At 43.1% G+C, this 16,502-nt stretch overlaps 1 protein-coding gene across 1 annotated transcript; it reads left to right on the top strand.

Moving 5' to 3' along the window:
• The first annotated feature begins 814 nt into the window (after window positions 1-814).
• CBY2 (chibby family member 2) lies at window positions 815-1,795 on the top strand. The gene has a single exon (XM_013948335.2). It carries the CDS (start codon window positions 815-817, stop codon window positions 1,793-1,795), a length of 981 nt encoding a protein of 326 aa, XP_013803789.2.
• Window positions 1,796-16,502: the final 14,707 nt, after the last annotated feature.

Raw genomic sequence — 16,502 nt, 5'->3', positions numbered from 1 at the left:
ATGAGAAAGAGGCAGGAGGACTGTAAAAAACAAACGAGACATTGCTATTGCAAGTCTAGAATGAGAGAAAAGTAATGGAGCTATCAAAGGATATAAAGAAAAGAGGCACTGGGGAGAAATGAGAAGGAAAGATGGAGAATTATATATGGGGTGCGACAGTGTTTGGAACATGCTGATGGGAACCTGTCAGAAGAACATGTGAAGAGCAACAGAGCTCTCCCAGTCCTGATGTCCCAGTGCTGTGGTTTAGATTTTTGATTATCTGTGCATACTGTATCATTCTGTGTTCTTCCTATTCATGGTTCTGTTGATTTTAAGATTAAAAAGCACAGCTGCCATCAAATTTTTGTGGCCTCCTGTTAGCAAAGGTTACTGAACATCCACCAGAAAAAGCTGCTCTTAGGGCCAGTTTCAAAGGTAATGGCATTTTTTTCATCCCTTAAAAATGTCTTACTAGGCATCTTTGAAAACTTGGCTCCAGACTCATAATTTCTTTTAATTAATTAATTTATTTATTCTCTATCCTTGGAGATATTCAAAAGCCATTTTCTAGTGTATTCTCTACCTTCCAGTATCAAGGTGGCAACACAGTTGACTGTGGGGACTAATTTATTGTTAGTTTCTGTCACCTAATGTATTTAATTTTGACCTTGAATTTTATCAGTAATTCTGTGCATTTGTATTCCATCTTCTATCAGTCCTGAAAAAGCTTCTCCAAAACCCCCGGGTCATCTACCACTGGAGAATGGCCTCTCGTGGAAGTCCTGGAGAAAGTCTTTTCACACAGACTTACTCAGTTTATTAAAGAAAGTCCATGTCTGCTTGCGATCTGATGAACCACAGCATGCAATGTGCAAAGACTGACGTAGATTGTATCACCCCACGGGTGAAACTGAGTGATGAGACATTTATCTTCATTGATGGTAAATGGGTGAATGAAATCTACCATCAGCCACCCTTTGCTTCCCATGAGAAACACTTTAGCAAGAAGACAAATAATGAATGGAGTATCTGGGAGGAGAACAGAGTGCTCTGGGAGGAAAACAAAGCTCTTTGGATTGAAAACAGCATGCTCTGGAAAGAAAACAAGGCTCTTCAATGCCTCCAGGCACAGAATAAAACTGTCAAGGTCATTTATGATGACACTATTCAGCAGGGCCTCCAGAAGGAAAAGAAGTCATTCCCAGTCTTCCCAGAGAGCAACATAGGCTTTCAGGTCAACCAAGACAACAAAGCTCTTCAGATTGTTCGGGAAAAGAATAGTGCTTTAGAGATCTTCCGGCAGGAGAATAAAGCTTTCCCCATCATCTGGAAAAACAAAAAAGCCATTGCAGTCCATGAAGAGAGCAAAGATGCAAGCTCAGTTCTTCAGAAAGACACACAAACTGTCACAGATCCAGAAGAAGGTAACCCTGGCCCTGCCCCCTATCAGGAACACAAAGTGGGGAGCTCCACTCCAACTCAGAATGAGAAGAAGAGTGCCCCAGCCGTGCAGGGTGAGTATGCAATTGGTCAGGCCATCCAGAACTTATACCAAGCCCTCCAGGTCTTCCTGAAAGAGGACTATATTCTCTCTGGAGAGAAAAAGAATATTCAGATTCTCCAGGAGGAGAACAAAGTCTTCCAAGAAGAGAACAATAAATTGAGGCTGCAGTTGAATGCTGTGAAAAACTCTGTGTCAGACATTATGGCCCAAATGGAAATGTTGCAAAAAGAGCTCAATGCCATCACTTCCCCAGTGTACAAAGAAGCAGGACAGATACTGGAAAGTGAGTATCAGCTTGGAGAGATGTGAAGCTTGGAGCTAAACCTGCTGGTTCAATTTCCTGTAAAGCATCTCTCCTTGTTTCAGGGAACTCAATAAAATCCCAGTGGAGTCTGAAGAAAAAAAAACAGCTGGTGAACATTGTGTTATTATGAAACTTTCTTATATCACTTGGATGCATTTCCCCTTCTGATAACATGGGAGTGGGTAACTGTCATGAATTTGCCTAGTGCCAGAAAAACATGCTTTTCAGCATTTTTTAAAAGTTTCTAATATTAAGGCTACATTTTCAACAGATAATTCATGCTTTTCTCACTTAATTTGAGGTACCTTGCAATGGCCATACTTATCAGAGGGATAGGCACTTCCTGAAAACCAGCATTCCAGCTGGTAGCTGAGTTCAGATCCCTGGTGGTCCCTTTCCTTAGGTTGGCCAAGCTCAGTGGCTGAACTATGTCTTCTGCGTTGCACCAGCCTTGCCTTTCTCATATAGGCTAAGCAGTGAATCATGGAAAACAGCCTCACAGAGGAGACAGGACAATGAAAGAGAATGGGACACAGAAAACCAAACTACCTGTCCAATGAAGCACTGTATACTAGCACAGCTGTAATGAAATATTTACAGTTAAGGAAAAACAGTAAAATTACATGAAAAGAGTTTTCTATAAAAACTGCCCAGGATTTTTTCAAAATGGAAATATTAAGTGTTCTGTTGAAACCGACTAAGGCATTTACTTACTGCAGTTCTTGAGGATACTCTTCTCCACTAAAATTGGCCCCCTACTCTATTCTTGCTGCTTCCTTTTCCTACTCCTTCATTCCCACTTAACTTATTGTCTCTTTCTGTTATTTAAAAATCTTCCTCAGAAAAGAATCCATTTCTTGCTTCAGAGTATAACAGTACCATAAAACAAATATCACTGTCCAGCAATCACATCCCCTTCTGCCTCAGTTATTTGTAAATTACCCACATCATTTTGTACCTTAATTAGGTTAAATCCTTCTCAAATGGCCTTGTTTTTGGTACACTTGAATAATCTTACTGATTTCAAGTGAGATAATAAATTGGACCCAAAATGACTGCTCAGTGTCTTATTTATAACTCACTCCTAAAAGGAAAATGCCTAATGACTTTAGTGGTCTTTTTGGACCAGCTTATCTTTGTGGCCAGGAAGTTGGCTTGTCTTTGCAAAGAATCATGTGTAGTTATGGAGCTAATAACACTCTAGCCTGGAAAAGACCTGCTATTTTTGGTCGTATCACAATACAAGGGAAATGTTAATGGCCTTCCCTGTGCAGCAGAAGCCCCTGGAAGTTTTGCAAGTCTGAACTGTCTTTCTGAAAACAAGAGGGTTAGTGACGTCCTGGCCAAATTTTCTGATTCTCCATAGCCTTCTGAGTGTTATAAAGATAGTAAAAGAACAAGATGGGTGCAAAATCTCAGGAACATATAGATTTTACTGTTATTTCTATGGCATCTCCTAATGCAAGTAAGGCAGCACTGTCTGGTGTCTGTTGCATTTTTTGAAGGGCTCTAGGATGTTGAGGTCATTGCTTTTTTGCCTACTGTGTGGGTGAGTGAGGAGAGCAAGTCCCAACAGTTTTTGTTTTCTGCTGGTGATAAAGGGTATCTTGTCTCCTGACTCTTTCTCTTTATGAGAACCTTGACTGCCAATATCTCCTCTTCCCAAAGGACTTACATAAACTAAGGAAGGTCTCTTATGCCTGCTCTTTCCATCTTTGTCCTATTCCTCAGGGTGCTCCACTGACATGGAGACAGGCTGGCAGGCTATTTCTAAGGAGTAAACATCCAGGATCTTGGCCAGACATCAGGATCATCCTCAGGCCTTGGGTCAGTTTTATTCAGTCATCTTCCATTGGACATGGACACTTGAAAGCAGGACCATACATACCATAGTAACTTATCACCAGATGCACAGGAATGGGCTGGGATAAGCATGCTACAAGGCTAAGCAATAATACTCGTACCAGCCCTGCTCAGTCACCCAGTGGGTCCTGTTGACCAGACAGTTATTGGGCAGGTGGAGAAGTGTCTCCTCTGCTGCTTGGTCTTGCTGCTTCTTCTCTTAGAATTTTTACATCTTGTCCTTGCAGAGCCTTTTTCTCTGAATGTTTGATGATTTCCCTTCTTTGTCTCAAATTGTTGCTCACTGACATCAACTCAGCAGTCCCATCTCTGTGCCCTTTCTTCAGTTTTATTTTTGCATCTTGCACAGCTTAGAAGTTGACATGTCTTGCTTACAGACTAAATGATGGGACAGCTACAACTCATCATTATCTTCTTTCAGTAGAACAGGCCCATTAACCGAAGGCTCACAACATCAGGCCCTGCCTTCGGGATACAGGCCCAGAAATAGTGAAGGCAGGTCACAGGTATGCCCACAGCTGTGATACTCTCATCTGGGGGGAGAAAGGAAAGAGATGTCCCACTCCATATGGTTGCTTAGGCTGTAAGGGATGCTATTTCCAGGGACAATGGCCCGTTTCTCGTAGATGAACTGTCATATGCAGCTATAGCCTGGGAGGGGAAGAAGAAGAACACAAGCGGATTACAGCAAGAAAAGTTGGTCCCAGCTCACAACTGACAGGTGCCACACAGGCAAGCATGGGACTCTGGATGGTGCAGCCCATAGAAGAGGAGTTTGCTCTGGGGTGCTCCCCAAGAGTTAATGAACCCTGGGTGCAGCACGGCCAGAGCCACCACACTGTGGGGTTCCTGAAGTCTGGGGGCACACCCTTTAACGGCCCCATGATTGACAAGTCCAAACAAAGGAGAAGTCGCAGACCCACACCATAAACATCTTGGTGCTGTGGAACCATTCCCCAGAGAACAATCTGTTAATGGGCACGTTGTTACCGGCCCAGCAGAGCTGTGGGCTGAGCACTGGGTTACCTGTTGATATGCACACCGTTATTGACTAGAGCCACACAGCTTTTGTATGACTGTGGGCTGGCATTGTTTTGACTGGCTACAAAAGAGAGTTAGCCACATACGTTTGTTGTGGACTTGGCCCCATGGTCAGCTGGCCTGTGGACTCGAGGACCCACCCGTCAGCAGGGACACCCCTGATGTCAACAGCGTGGTGAGGAGAAACCAGGGAAAACTATACCAGAAGGGTGGCCCTTAAAGGGTGAGAGCAGTCACTGTACTGTGCACCTGTTGCTTGAGAATCCGGGGAAGACTATACTGGGGGGGATGGCCCTCAAGGAAAGGGGGAGAGCGGTTGTTGTATCGTGCACCCATTGATTTAACTGTAGACCTCTGATGTGTATATATATATTTTCAGTTCTGTTGTATTTCTAGCTTTACTATACTTTTAGCTTTGTTATAACCTCTCATTTTTAATAAATTCTCACACTTGACAAATGATGATCTCTCGAGTTCAGTACAACCAACCTCGGAATCCGAAAGAATCCCGGACGCCCCTCTATTGCCATGTCACAATAATCCATGGACATACTCCAGCCCTCATGTCTCAAAGTGCTGATGAATAAGGGAGGATCTCTCATCCCAGGCATCACAGTGGGGTCACAGAAGTGAATGGATCAGACAGCAGGTCCACATCCTCTGCACAGAGCAGTGAGGTCCCTCCTAGTTTCTTGAACTGTCAAACAATGCAGGTTTTCAGATACTCCGTAGCAAGCAAGTAGCCTGCCAAAAGTAGTATTTTGATGGCTGTTCCACAGCTTAAGTTGGTACTTGGCTGCATATCTGCTTACAGTCTGAAGGGACATGCCAGTCTGAAGTGGTCTGCTGACACAGGAGACAGACAACCTATTGATATGCTGATGTTTAAAAATTGTATCGAGTTCCAACTGGTGTGGCCAGTGTGTCTGTGAATGTATTTTCCTCTCTGTGTTGGACATCCCTGCTACAGAGCAATTTGTCATAATCTTTCAGACAGAATATTGGAATCTTCAGGTAATCTAAGACAGCCGCAAGGAGATTGCTGCAGTGTAATTGTAGGGAGCAGTACTGTAAAGCAAAGGAAAGGTTTCAGTGAGGTTTACCTCTTGCAACAGGACCCAAGAAACATCTTGTCACTATAGTTTACAGGTCTCTAAGTGATTTGGCACCAAATTACTTAAAGGATGAATTATCTTTCACCTTGCATTTCACTCAGACTGCACCAGGACAAATACCAGTAATGACTGTTTATTTCAGAAGCTTAAAGTGTGGAGTATTTTCTTCTGCTTTCAGGGCTTCAAGAAGTTGAGGCAAATCTCTCATGGATAAAGGTAAAGGGTTAGCTCTCAGGAATGCAGGTGGAGGAGTGCTGAGTGCATCAGAATGAGGAGAAAAGAGAAACTGGGAGAACAGCCATTAATAAAAGGATGTGCAGAGAGTAAGTTGCTCCCACTTAATGACAGGATTATAAATAAATGTAGCTAAATACCTCAGTCCCATGGTGGGAACATGTTTATGCTTCTGTGCCTTCAGACACACTCCTTTTCTCCTAGCTGTCTCGCTCACTATGTTTCGATGTAATATTTGTTAAAACATGCAGGAGGGGGCTTGTGAAGATCCTGTTGCAGAGCTGCAGAGAGCAGCAGTGATAGTGTCAGTAGCTTTGGTCAGGTTTTCCTATTGTAACAAACTGATTAGTGTCCTGTTTGAAGAAATAAACTGCTCGTTTGCCAGTGACATGGACACTGACTCCTACTGTATCCCCGTACATAGGGAGAAAAGAAATGTGGGCGTGCAGCTCCCTGACAGGCATCCGGGAGTGTTCATCTCACCTAACCTTAGGTGTCCAGGGCTAGACATCCAGATCTGCACTAGTCCCCCGAGGCTGCCTTTCTAGTCTGTAGAAAGAAACAGGAACCTTCAAGCTGTGATTTATCTGACCTATCTTTGATATCCATTTTAGGATGAGCTGAGTCACCAGCTGGAAGTTCCTGTTTATTGCCTATATAATTACCATCGAGGTGGTTAGCTACCAAATAGGCATTTGGTTTGGAGCTGCATGAGTGAGAAGGGATATATCCTGCACTCTGAGTGATGATCTCGCGATAGTCCTGGCAGAAGAGGCATGTCACCAGGTTACAAGGGAGGCGTGGGGAAGTCGCGTTGAGCTCAGGAGCTTGTGCTGCGAGCCTCAGACTGTGGGTTTGCTTTATATGAGATGCCTTCATTCAGTAGCTGACTCAGATCTCTCCATTGTGAGGGAAAATTATTACTTTGTGAATAAAACTGAGTTATTCTGGGAAGAGCTTAACTCACAGGAACACTTGCAGAGAAAGTTAGGAAAAACAGGGGAAAATGTTACTTCTCCTGAATGGTAATGATGTTCCTGGGGGAATTTGTTTTTCTGAGCTCTTTGCTCTTTGATCACTGCTTTGGATCTGTGAACTTCATGATTATAACAAGTCTAGATCTGGTATACATTGTTAGCATCTTCCATAGAGAGATTGAAGTGACTCATGCTTTAAAGGTTGCTTGAGTCTGTTGTGTACTGAGATAGCAGTGCTTGTGCTGGGCAGTAATTATGTTCAGTGCCTAATCTTGTGGAGAACCGTAACAAATCTCTAATCTTCTCATGTTTGGTTACAGACTGGACAGAGCTGAGGGCTACTATGGAGGATCATTTCTTGATGATGGGAGAAAAGCAGATGCTCATGAGTATTGCTCGGTCTGTTATCCAAAGTTGAGAGCATGGATGGTGATACTTGGCTGAACCACCTGCAAAGTGTCACAGGACTGTATGGGGACAGTCCTAAGTGGTGCCCATTTTCTGCTTTGCTCTGTGCTCCCAGCTAGTGGCATCAGCTACTTCTCCTTGTCCTCGATGGTACCATCACAGCATCCTACAGGTCTCTGTCCTGCCTCGCCTCTCAGAGTGGGTGTTGCTGAGGAGGGCTGGGCCAGCTCTTGCAGCCTATGTATAGCACGAATGGTGGAAAAATATGGCGATAGGTGTTTGCAGGAACAACTCATTAAGATAAGATTAAGGCAGATTTGGGAAAAATAGGGCAAGCTTCATTTTTTGTTATTTTAGTGGTGCCTAGGACGTTCACCGATTTGCAAGTTCCTGGAAACTGATAACTATTCTGTTTTGAAATGGACAGATGTCATACTTATGCTGCGTGATCTACCTTTTGCAAAGAAAGACGAACTCTCTGTCTCTCTCTCTCCTTATTGTTGCTGATTAGCACTTATTTTTACACTACTCATTTGTCAGTACTATATTTGGAAAGCTGAGTTTTTGGCAAGGTCACCATCAGCCTCTTGCTTCCCTGTGAATTGGATTATTGCCTGTAGCTGGGCTCTGTGCAAATGCTGACTTTCCTGTTCTCATTTCTTATTAGGTAGTCTAATACAATTGGTTTTGTACTGTCTTCATATAGCACCCAGATTGTCCTTTTGCACTTGTCTCAGCAACCCCTCCCTAAAAGGCAGTTTAGCAATTTGTTCAAAGTGTTTTGAGCTTTCTCTCTGACCCCTGGCTTGCTCCTGTTCCTATTGAAGGCAGAGTTCCCAGAGTTTTGCTTGTGATTTGATGAAGTAGAGGATGTGCTTTGAAAGCTGTGGCACAGGCAAACCCCACCCTCTCTGTCGTGGTGCTGGCTGTCTGGGTTCTCAGCAGCCCCGTCTAATCTTCCCAATGTAGGTCCCAATTCAGCTCAGAATTAGCCACGAAAGTACTTTTAAATGCACGATATGGTGGAACTCATTCACTTAAACTTTAGGCTGAATCAGGGTAAAAATCCTCGGTTGTCTTTCTTTTTGACTTTCAAATTTAGAAGTGGACTTCTTGCAATGTTCATGCAGCTTCCACTATCCGGTGAGAGGCAAAGAATGGGGCTGAGCAATTCTGTGCTATAAGCTGTGTGAAGAAATTGTTACCTACAGAGGCCATTCACTGGTTTTAGGGCAAACAGCTGTCTATCTGATAGAAAACACACTACTGTGTTTTCCAAAGCCCAGATTCATCCTGCCTAAGTGGAGGCGCTTAAATGAGAGTACTAATCTAGGCACACAGCCACCTGAGGCTGCTTCTGCTACTGATGGAGAGAGACAGTCTTCTCAGAGAGCAATTCAGATCTTAGAGGGGATGAATCACTCTCCAGGGGTGCCTGTCTTTTCCCACTGACTGCAGAGAGAGCCTGGAGCAGCTAAGATTAGGTGGCAAGAGTCTGAGCCTGAGCGATGGTCTCATCCGTTAGTGTATTTACCCAGCCAACACCCCAGGGAAGTGGGAAAGTGCCAGGTTTGTGGTACAGAAGCAAAGTGAGGTGGGGGAAGGATAAGCCACTTGGCTGAGGTTACTTAGTTCACTCTTGTTGGAGTCAAGCAGCAAAGACTCATTTCTTGAATCCGAAATCAGCTCCCCAGCCTCTCGACCGACCAGGCTGCCCCTGACCAATTCTTGCACCAGCCACTCTGAAAGCAACGTGGTACCGCAGACCTGTGGGGGTGAGATCCGAACCTGATCCTGGCTGTTCACCACCATTCACGCAGCCTTGGCTGCTGTGGGCTTGCTGATTTAACCACTGAGTGGTTTTTCATCATTGAGTCTATTAGTTTGATCCTGCACTCCTGGAAGCCAGTGGCAAAACTCTAGCTGAACTAAGCATAACAGGATGGAGGATTGGGTTTGTACTGCACAAATGACACAACCAGATCTCATCAAACTTGTTGTAAATATGTTCACTTTAACTTTTCAGCCTTTCTGTGCTGCCAGGTTAATAGGCTTTGTTGTTGTTTTGGACGCGTAAGATAAACTCTCCAAACTTTCCATTTTTAGAAAAGTATAATTGACAGAAATGTTTTCTAAATGCAAACTGAACATCTCTTTCTTTTGATCTTGGGCTATGCCAAAGCTCTAACATACATCTTTGATCTTATGGCAGTGTCTGGAGAAATTATGGGATTCTAATATGGAATAATAGATTCTCATCAAGATTTCTAGCTTTAGGAAATTGTTTAATCTCCATTCTCAGTGGCTCTTTCTTTGATGCAGCTGTGACTGAAGGGTCCCAAGTGCTGGGGAAAACAGCTCACCAGCTCAGAACAAAGCTGATTATGTAAATTGTGTATTAAGATTCAGCTTCGATTTAATTTTATTCTGTAAATAAATATCCCATTAACATCCATCTGTTAAAAGTCAGGTAAAACATTTTTGAAACCTCCATTGTTGTGGCAGATGTGATTGTACCATAAATAGTGATGGGGTGGTGTTATGAGGATGCCAAAGTACAAAGTGCAAAGCACATTTGAAGAAGCAAAGAAGGCTATAACATTTAATTATAACAAAGGGACCTTGCCTGATTGTTTGAGACTTACAGTGTTTCCATTCGTGATTGTGCTGCTTGCATTATGCAAAAAATGCTTTCTCTGATAGCTGTCTCAGAGATCACTAATAATTATAGCTCATGATTTCACTTAAAATCTAAAAACATTTCAGCTGATGAAGATCAGCACTAAATTATGTCTAAGCCTTTTGCTTAATGGCTTTTTATTTCAACAGCTTACTTGTGGGTAGTCATCTTCCCTTGATCTAGCTGGTATTCAACTGACAACATTGTAAAAGATTATACTGATCAGGAATAGAATGATGAACCCTGTCAGGTTTTCTAAATTACTCTTGGAAGAGTAAGAAAAGGTTCAGGTGCTCTTAACCCGTAGCTATTTTTAACTATTTTAAATAATCAGAGACTTCATGAGCACTGTGAAAGAGCATTTGACAAAGAAGCAGGTCCAAGATTGGAGCAGATTTCACTTATACTGGAAGTACTGTGCATCTGCATCAGCTGGAGATCAGAAACAGGTTCCTTATATATTCTCTAACATCGTAAAGTAAGAATTATAGCAGTGCTAGTTTAATTCCATAAACAGAATGGAAAAGGTATTTTCTGTGGGACACACTGTAGGTAATGGTTAGAGGTAGTGCATTGCTGCGTGCCTCCAAGATGAAACAAGCAAGGGAGAAATTGCAATTCTTTAAGGTACTATCAGACTTTGGTACAACCTGCCAGTGCTCTGCTATTTCATTTAAGCTCTTTGTTTATAGGAAATCTGCACCATATGTGCAAACCACTACTGCTTGAAGGAAGCTAGCCTTAGGCATAAAATTGCATGCCTGTAAATACGTAATCCTTAGTACAACAAAATACCATATGCTGCACTAAAGTTTACAGTCTGATTCCCAGTAAAACCAGTGTACATTAATGCTGCATTGAAACCTTTTAACCAGAGCAAATAAAAACAGCGTCTGGCAGCAAGTTTCAAGACTGGATTGTTGCTCAGTTTAAACATATTTGCAAATCCTAGGCAACTGAATGGTTCTCCAGGTATCAAATATTACCAGTCATGTCCTCATTCCTGTCCAATTTTCCAGAGAAAGTGTGAGGACATGGGGGCTGTAGCTCCAACTGAAAAATCCTGTCCGATATTAAGGGCTCTTCATCTGCATCAGCATGAAGCGACAAAGCTCTTTGACTGTACATCTTCCCTGCACCTTCACAGCTACCTTTACGCTTTCTTCTTCATGCGGATTTCCAGGTGGTGTGGGTGCAGGGCGAAGAGTCCTGGGCCATGCGGCTTTGCTCATCTTACGGTCCTCAGCATGCCTCCTGGGCCCAGTGAAAAGGTGGCTGCCCAGAAGTACCAGTTTGGTGAGATCCCCCCTGGAGAGGTGGTGGAACCTGAGTGGGGGCTCAGCTGGCAGCAAAGTGAGACTAGTCAGACTAGAAAAAGAAGGTTATCTCACCCTGCCAGCCCGAGCGTGAGCAAGCAGAGGGCAGAGTTGGAGCTCTGAAGGAGTGAGAGTGACCTCTTAAGCGGACATGGTAGGAAGGAACCCTGTGCTTTATTTTATTCTGCATTGCCCTCCTGCCCATTGCTGGCTGAGGTGAGGGAGGCCAGTTTGGATCTCTTCTTGCATATCAATCCACCCTTTTCCCCCATGTGAATTGGTTCTTCTGCCACTAAATCTGTGGATATGTCTTGAACAGCAACATTTTATACCTCACATGTCCTCTAATGCTTCCAGGTGGCAAAGACAGCGGTGGTTTGGGGAAGCTGGGCTGTAACAGTGGAAGGTGCATTGAACATCGCCGCTGCAACTAAAGCTGCACTCAATAGCTAAGCTTGGGTGTACAGCTGGGTCCTTTCCAGGGAGGAAGCATTTGGGACTTGATCCCCAAATAGTCTGAAAGACCCTGACAGGTTTCTTGGCTCCCATACCGTATATGAAACACAACACACAAATGCAACCCACCTCCAAAAGGGCAAACATCTCATTTACCCCATTATTCAGGCTGATGTGCTGGGAAAGGAGCAAGGCACTGAGTGACCCTGCTAGAGAACATCACCAGAGCCTGCAGTGGAGCATTAGGTTGCCCAAGGCTGCCCCCCCAAAATACTGTTTTCTGGCACTGACAGCAGCTATTCTGTAAGTGGAGAACCTGGGCTCCTCTTGGGAGTGAGTAAACGCAAATACAGAGTGGATGTAAACAGTCCATGGAGTCGTTCTTCCCCAAGCAAATAAACAGCCACAAACAAACAACGTGTTGCAAGATCTGTACTCTTTTACAACATATAATCAAGATTTCATTTGGTCTGGCTTTCACAAGATTCAGACACAAAACTTAAATGAATCTTACAAAAAATCCATGTGACTCCCCTTCTGACAACCCACCTCAAATTTGGTCAGCCCCTCTGCCCATGCTGTGACAGCATGGCTGTCCTTTTCCTCACTATATTCCTAATCTCTTTTCAAAACCTTGCTCACTCTCACTTCCCAACCCCCAAGAGATTTACCTCAGACAAGTTATTGTAGGTCATGTAATGTGAAGTATATATGTTGCTGATGGGCCAGATTCCTGGGGACACTTGGACCTGTGACTACTATTGCTTGTGTCTAAAACTAGGTTTGGATTTCACAGTCCAGAAGTTGTTTCAGAAAATGATTTGAATGCAGGAATTGTTTCACTTATTTACTTTTGGCAGGGCATCTTGCAGCAGGCAGAGAGCAGGGTAAGACAGGCTTCTGTAGGACTCCCAGGGCTGGATAAGTTTGGTGAAGGCCCCCTACACCCCACACTTGCAAAAGGCTCTTCCCAAATCATGTGTTGGCTGTCCAGAATGAAAATCTTTCTAAAAGAGGATTTTTAGAAGATGTACGTTTTTCTAATCAGATGCCTCTGTGATCTTTGCAGCAGAGAGGCCAGGGATCATTGGCAAGCTTTATTGAGTATGACTTAAATGCATTAGATTAGAAAGCACTCAATTTAGCTGGTTGTTTTTCATGATTTGCTTGGCTACTCCAACCATCTCCCCCTCCCGCTTCTTTACTGTGATGGAGATGCCGTTAAGCTGGCATGCAGAAAAGACAACATGTCAGCATATTCAGAGTCCTATAGGCGATATGTATCTATGATTGCATAGCATAATGATGAACAGAATTCCATGGCTTTCTAATTAACCTATCTAATTTATCTCTCTACCATATGGTAAATCGGAAGTTAAATACAAGAGAGGAGTAATTCAGGGCCTCATTTTCAGAAGGTCAGTCTTGCATTTTGCACAGACACTTTCCACCTGGAATTGAAATGCAAGCTCAGATAAAATTGATGCCACTTCCAGCTATTTGATGAGGTAAAGGAGAGCAGGGAGAGATGCAAAGACACAGAGAGGTGTTTTGCAAGTGCAAAAATGGAGGTGCAGTTTTACATGCAAAAAGTGTCACCAAACAAAAAGGAGAGGGCCAAGCCAGACCCCTTTTGAAATGCTTCCCCTTAGCAATTTAGCTCCCTGATTGCTATCACTGCAACTTGAGGCTAGTCTGTAGGGTTGGGTGCCATCAGCGAAGTGAAACATGAGGTTGCTGTGGTTCAGAAGTGCAGAAGCATAGTGGTACAGGACTGTATGGCACTAGTGAGACCATCTTTCTGCTTTGAAACTTCTTTCTTACATCTCAGCAGGACAGACTCACTTAGACATGGAGCTGCACTATTTTCTCTAAACAGATGCTCACAACAGTTGGTTTCTGTCCCTGGCCAGGTATGGTTGAAGTCCCTCGTGGTTATCTGTACCCAGCTGAGTTCTCCGTTAAAAGGGAGACTTCTACATTAGGAAAATTGATGTACTGAGATCCCGTATGGATTCTAGAGACCCTTTCCTCCTAAAAGTGAAAGACATGTTATTTCTGGTCCTACATGAAGCAATTTTTCAGGATATGTCAGGAAGAGGGAATTTTGGTGAAGGACATGATGACAACCCCCTGTTCTATGGATTACAACCTTCAAAATACTTCTCCTCCACTCTCCACCAGCAACTCTCAAATCCTTTACCTCATCCACTCCCTTCTTAGAGAACCCCCAAGCCTCCCATTCATAACAAGACACAATAACAGCTTGTTTCTCCTCCACTACTTTGCTGGAGAGGAACATATATTTTAACAGAGAAAGGAGGCAGAGAAAGGGAGAGGAGTAAGAGGGAACCACTGGCCATCCCCAGGATTTATTCCCATGTAACCCATGGCTGTAGCAGAGGGTCAGGCAGCAGCACCCTTGCTCTCAGAGAGATGGGGTGAAAGCAGAGAGTGAAAGGCAATTATCCAAATTTTTTTTGCACTGGTTTGACAAAAGATATCTCCAGTCACAGGAATATTGAGAGCAGCCAGCTAGCTTCAGCTGAAGTGTTCCTCAGTTTGAACAGCAGAAATTAAACATAAGAAGAAAGGGATTTTAATGCAAGCAAAAAGGTCTGAAGACCTGCCTATCTTACAATGGGGTTCAACTTGCCCTGGAAGTAGACCAGGAGATCTGGCTCCCTGACGACTGTGTCTCAGTCTTCAGAGAATGACTGAGCTGCTCGGTGCACTTCTTCACGCTCTGCTCCAGCCTTAGAGAAATGAGTCCTGGGACTTGGGCTGCTTCACTGAGAGCTCAAGCCCAAGGTCTTGAATGACCTTGTTTCCTGGCAGATTATTCATCTATCGCTATTGCTTTGTTTTCTGTCTGGCCTCTGGCTGTCCTGCTATTAAGCTAAACAGCATGTGCGCTCAGTAAATACTCCAGGACCTGCTGCAGTCAGACGGTGACTGTCCCAGTCACTCAGGGAGACAGTAATCCTCTCGCTTCCTCAGCGCTGTGACTTCGCCATCGAATATCTATGTAGTAACAGGCTGAGGTGTCACTAACGCAGGCAGAGACATTGAAAACAAGCCTCTTGTGCATATGTAAATATTGGAGGTAAAATGAAGGTGAAGAGGCACAATTCATGCCCAGTTAATTCTTTTTGGGATTATCTATTTCCAAGATAATGCCAAGCTTTTTAAAATATATATATATGTGTAAATATGTATGTGTATGTGCATATAGCTTATTCTTACTCTTTAAAGGGGTATTGGAATGAACAAGTAATGACTTCTCACAAGAGAAATTTCATGGATGTTTACAAAGGACAACAATAAGCTCAAGTATGCAGCAAAAAGGCTTATGATGGACAGTCTTTAAAACATGGATCCAATAATACTTACGTGGCACTTTGAAGCTTCAGAGTATGCTGCAAACACAAATAAATCCTGTGAGCTGAACAACTTGATCTGATTACCTGCCTTTTTCAGATGGGCTAAGAAGGAAGAAGTGTCCCCATTATCACCAAACAGCTTTAATTTTTCACTGAAAAAAGAAATCAGCCGTTTGAGTTTAAAGCTGAAAATCTAGGGGTTTCTAGTTTCAAGAAAAAAGTAGGTTTATCCTTGAGGAAGGTTGTTGGGATACATCTTGCCAGCTGCAGATGTCCCCAGTGCTGGTGTCTACACTCTCCATGGCTGTGTGGGGAGGACTGGGTGTAGCACAGATGCCCGCAATGAACGCATATAGCACAGCGATTGGTGACTGCACCGCAGAAGCCCTTATTTCCTTGGCTATAAAGACAGACACAGTTGGTTTAGAAGCAAACATCTACATTTCAAACAATAAAGCTAGGTGAGAGATCTCTCACTCACAGTATAATGAGATTTATGGGTCAAAAGTACAGCTTTTCACTTAAAGAAAAGCTATGGACAGCCAAAAATTGATTAGGTTCTGTTTCCATTTGTTTCCCATCACTATAGAGACAGATTTAGATCAGACATGCTCTTTCCAACCTGCAAATGTTTACAAACCATTCTACTAATGCCCCATTAAGTATTAAGTGCATGTTTAAGTACTCTGCTAAACCAGGACCTAAAGCAAACAAGTTCATGCCACAAGAAATTCAGCTGGTGAAATTAAAAAAAAAAAAAAAAAGACAGATTTTAACAATCCATTTTTGTGTTATGTATGACAATGACTAAAATGAAATCCTGTGAGATTACATTTCACTAAAATAAAATTAACAGGAGAAATACCAAGAAAATTGGTGTGATTCAGTCATACATTGCTTGATCACTTTGGTTCTGCGTGCATTGCAAGGTGAGAGCTCTGTAAGACCCCACAATTTCAGTGCACTTTCATGACTGAATGTTCTTCTGTCACTAAGAAGTTTTTCTGCATGATCCATGTTTGCCATGTTATTTCCTAATAAGCAATTTGCTTTTAGGTAGAAATTGTTGGAAAAATTAAGTTGCAAGCAGCCAAGCTTGAAGCAACGTTGCAAATGGCACTAAAGGTTCCTTACAATATGGTACACCTTTCAGAGTAATATACTCTGGTTTAAAGGGCAGGTGACAAACAATATCGTTGCTGCTTTTCCCTTCTACTTTAGCAGCTCAGATAGATAGAT

The sequence above is a fragment of the Apteryx mantelli genome, chromosome 1 (assembly GCF_036417845.1).
Source record: "Apteryx mantelli isolate bAptMan1 chromosome 1, bAptMan1.hap1, whole genome shotgun sequence".
Taxonomy (NCBI): domain Eukaryota; kingdom Metazoa; phylum Chordata; class Aves; order Apterygiformes; family Apterygidae; genus Apteryx; species Apteryx mantelli.
Note: the sequence above shows the minus strand (reverse complement) of the source record. Positions and strands in the feature narration are given on the sequence as shown.

Bases quoted from the DNA above. Each gene is read 5' to 3' on its own strand.
- CBY2 (XM_013948335.2), top strand. From the start codon at position 815: ATGTCTGCTTGCGATCTGATGAACCACAGCATGCAATGTGCAAAGACT.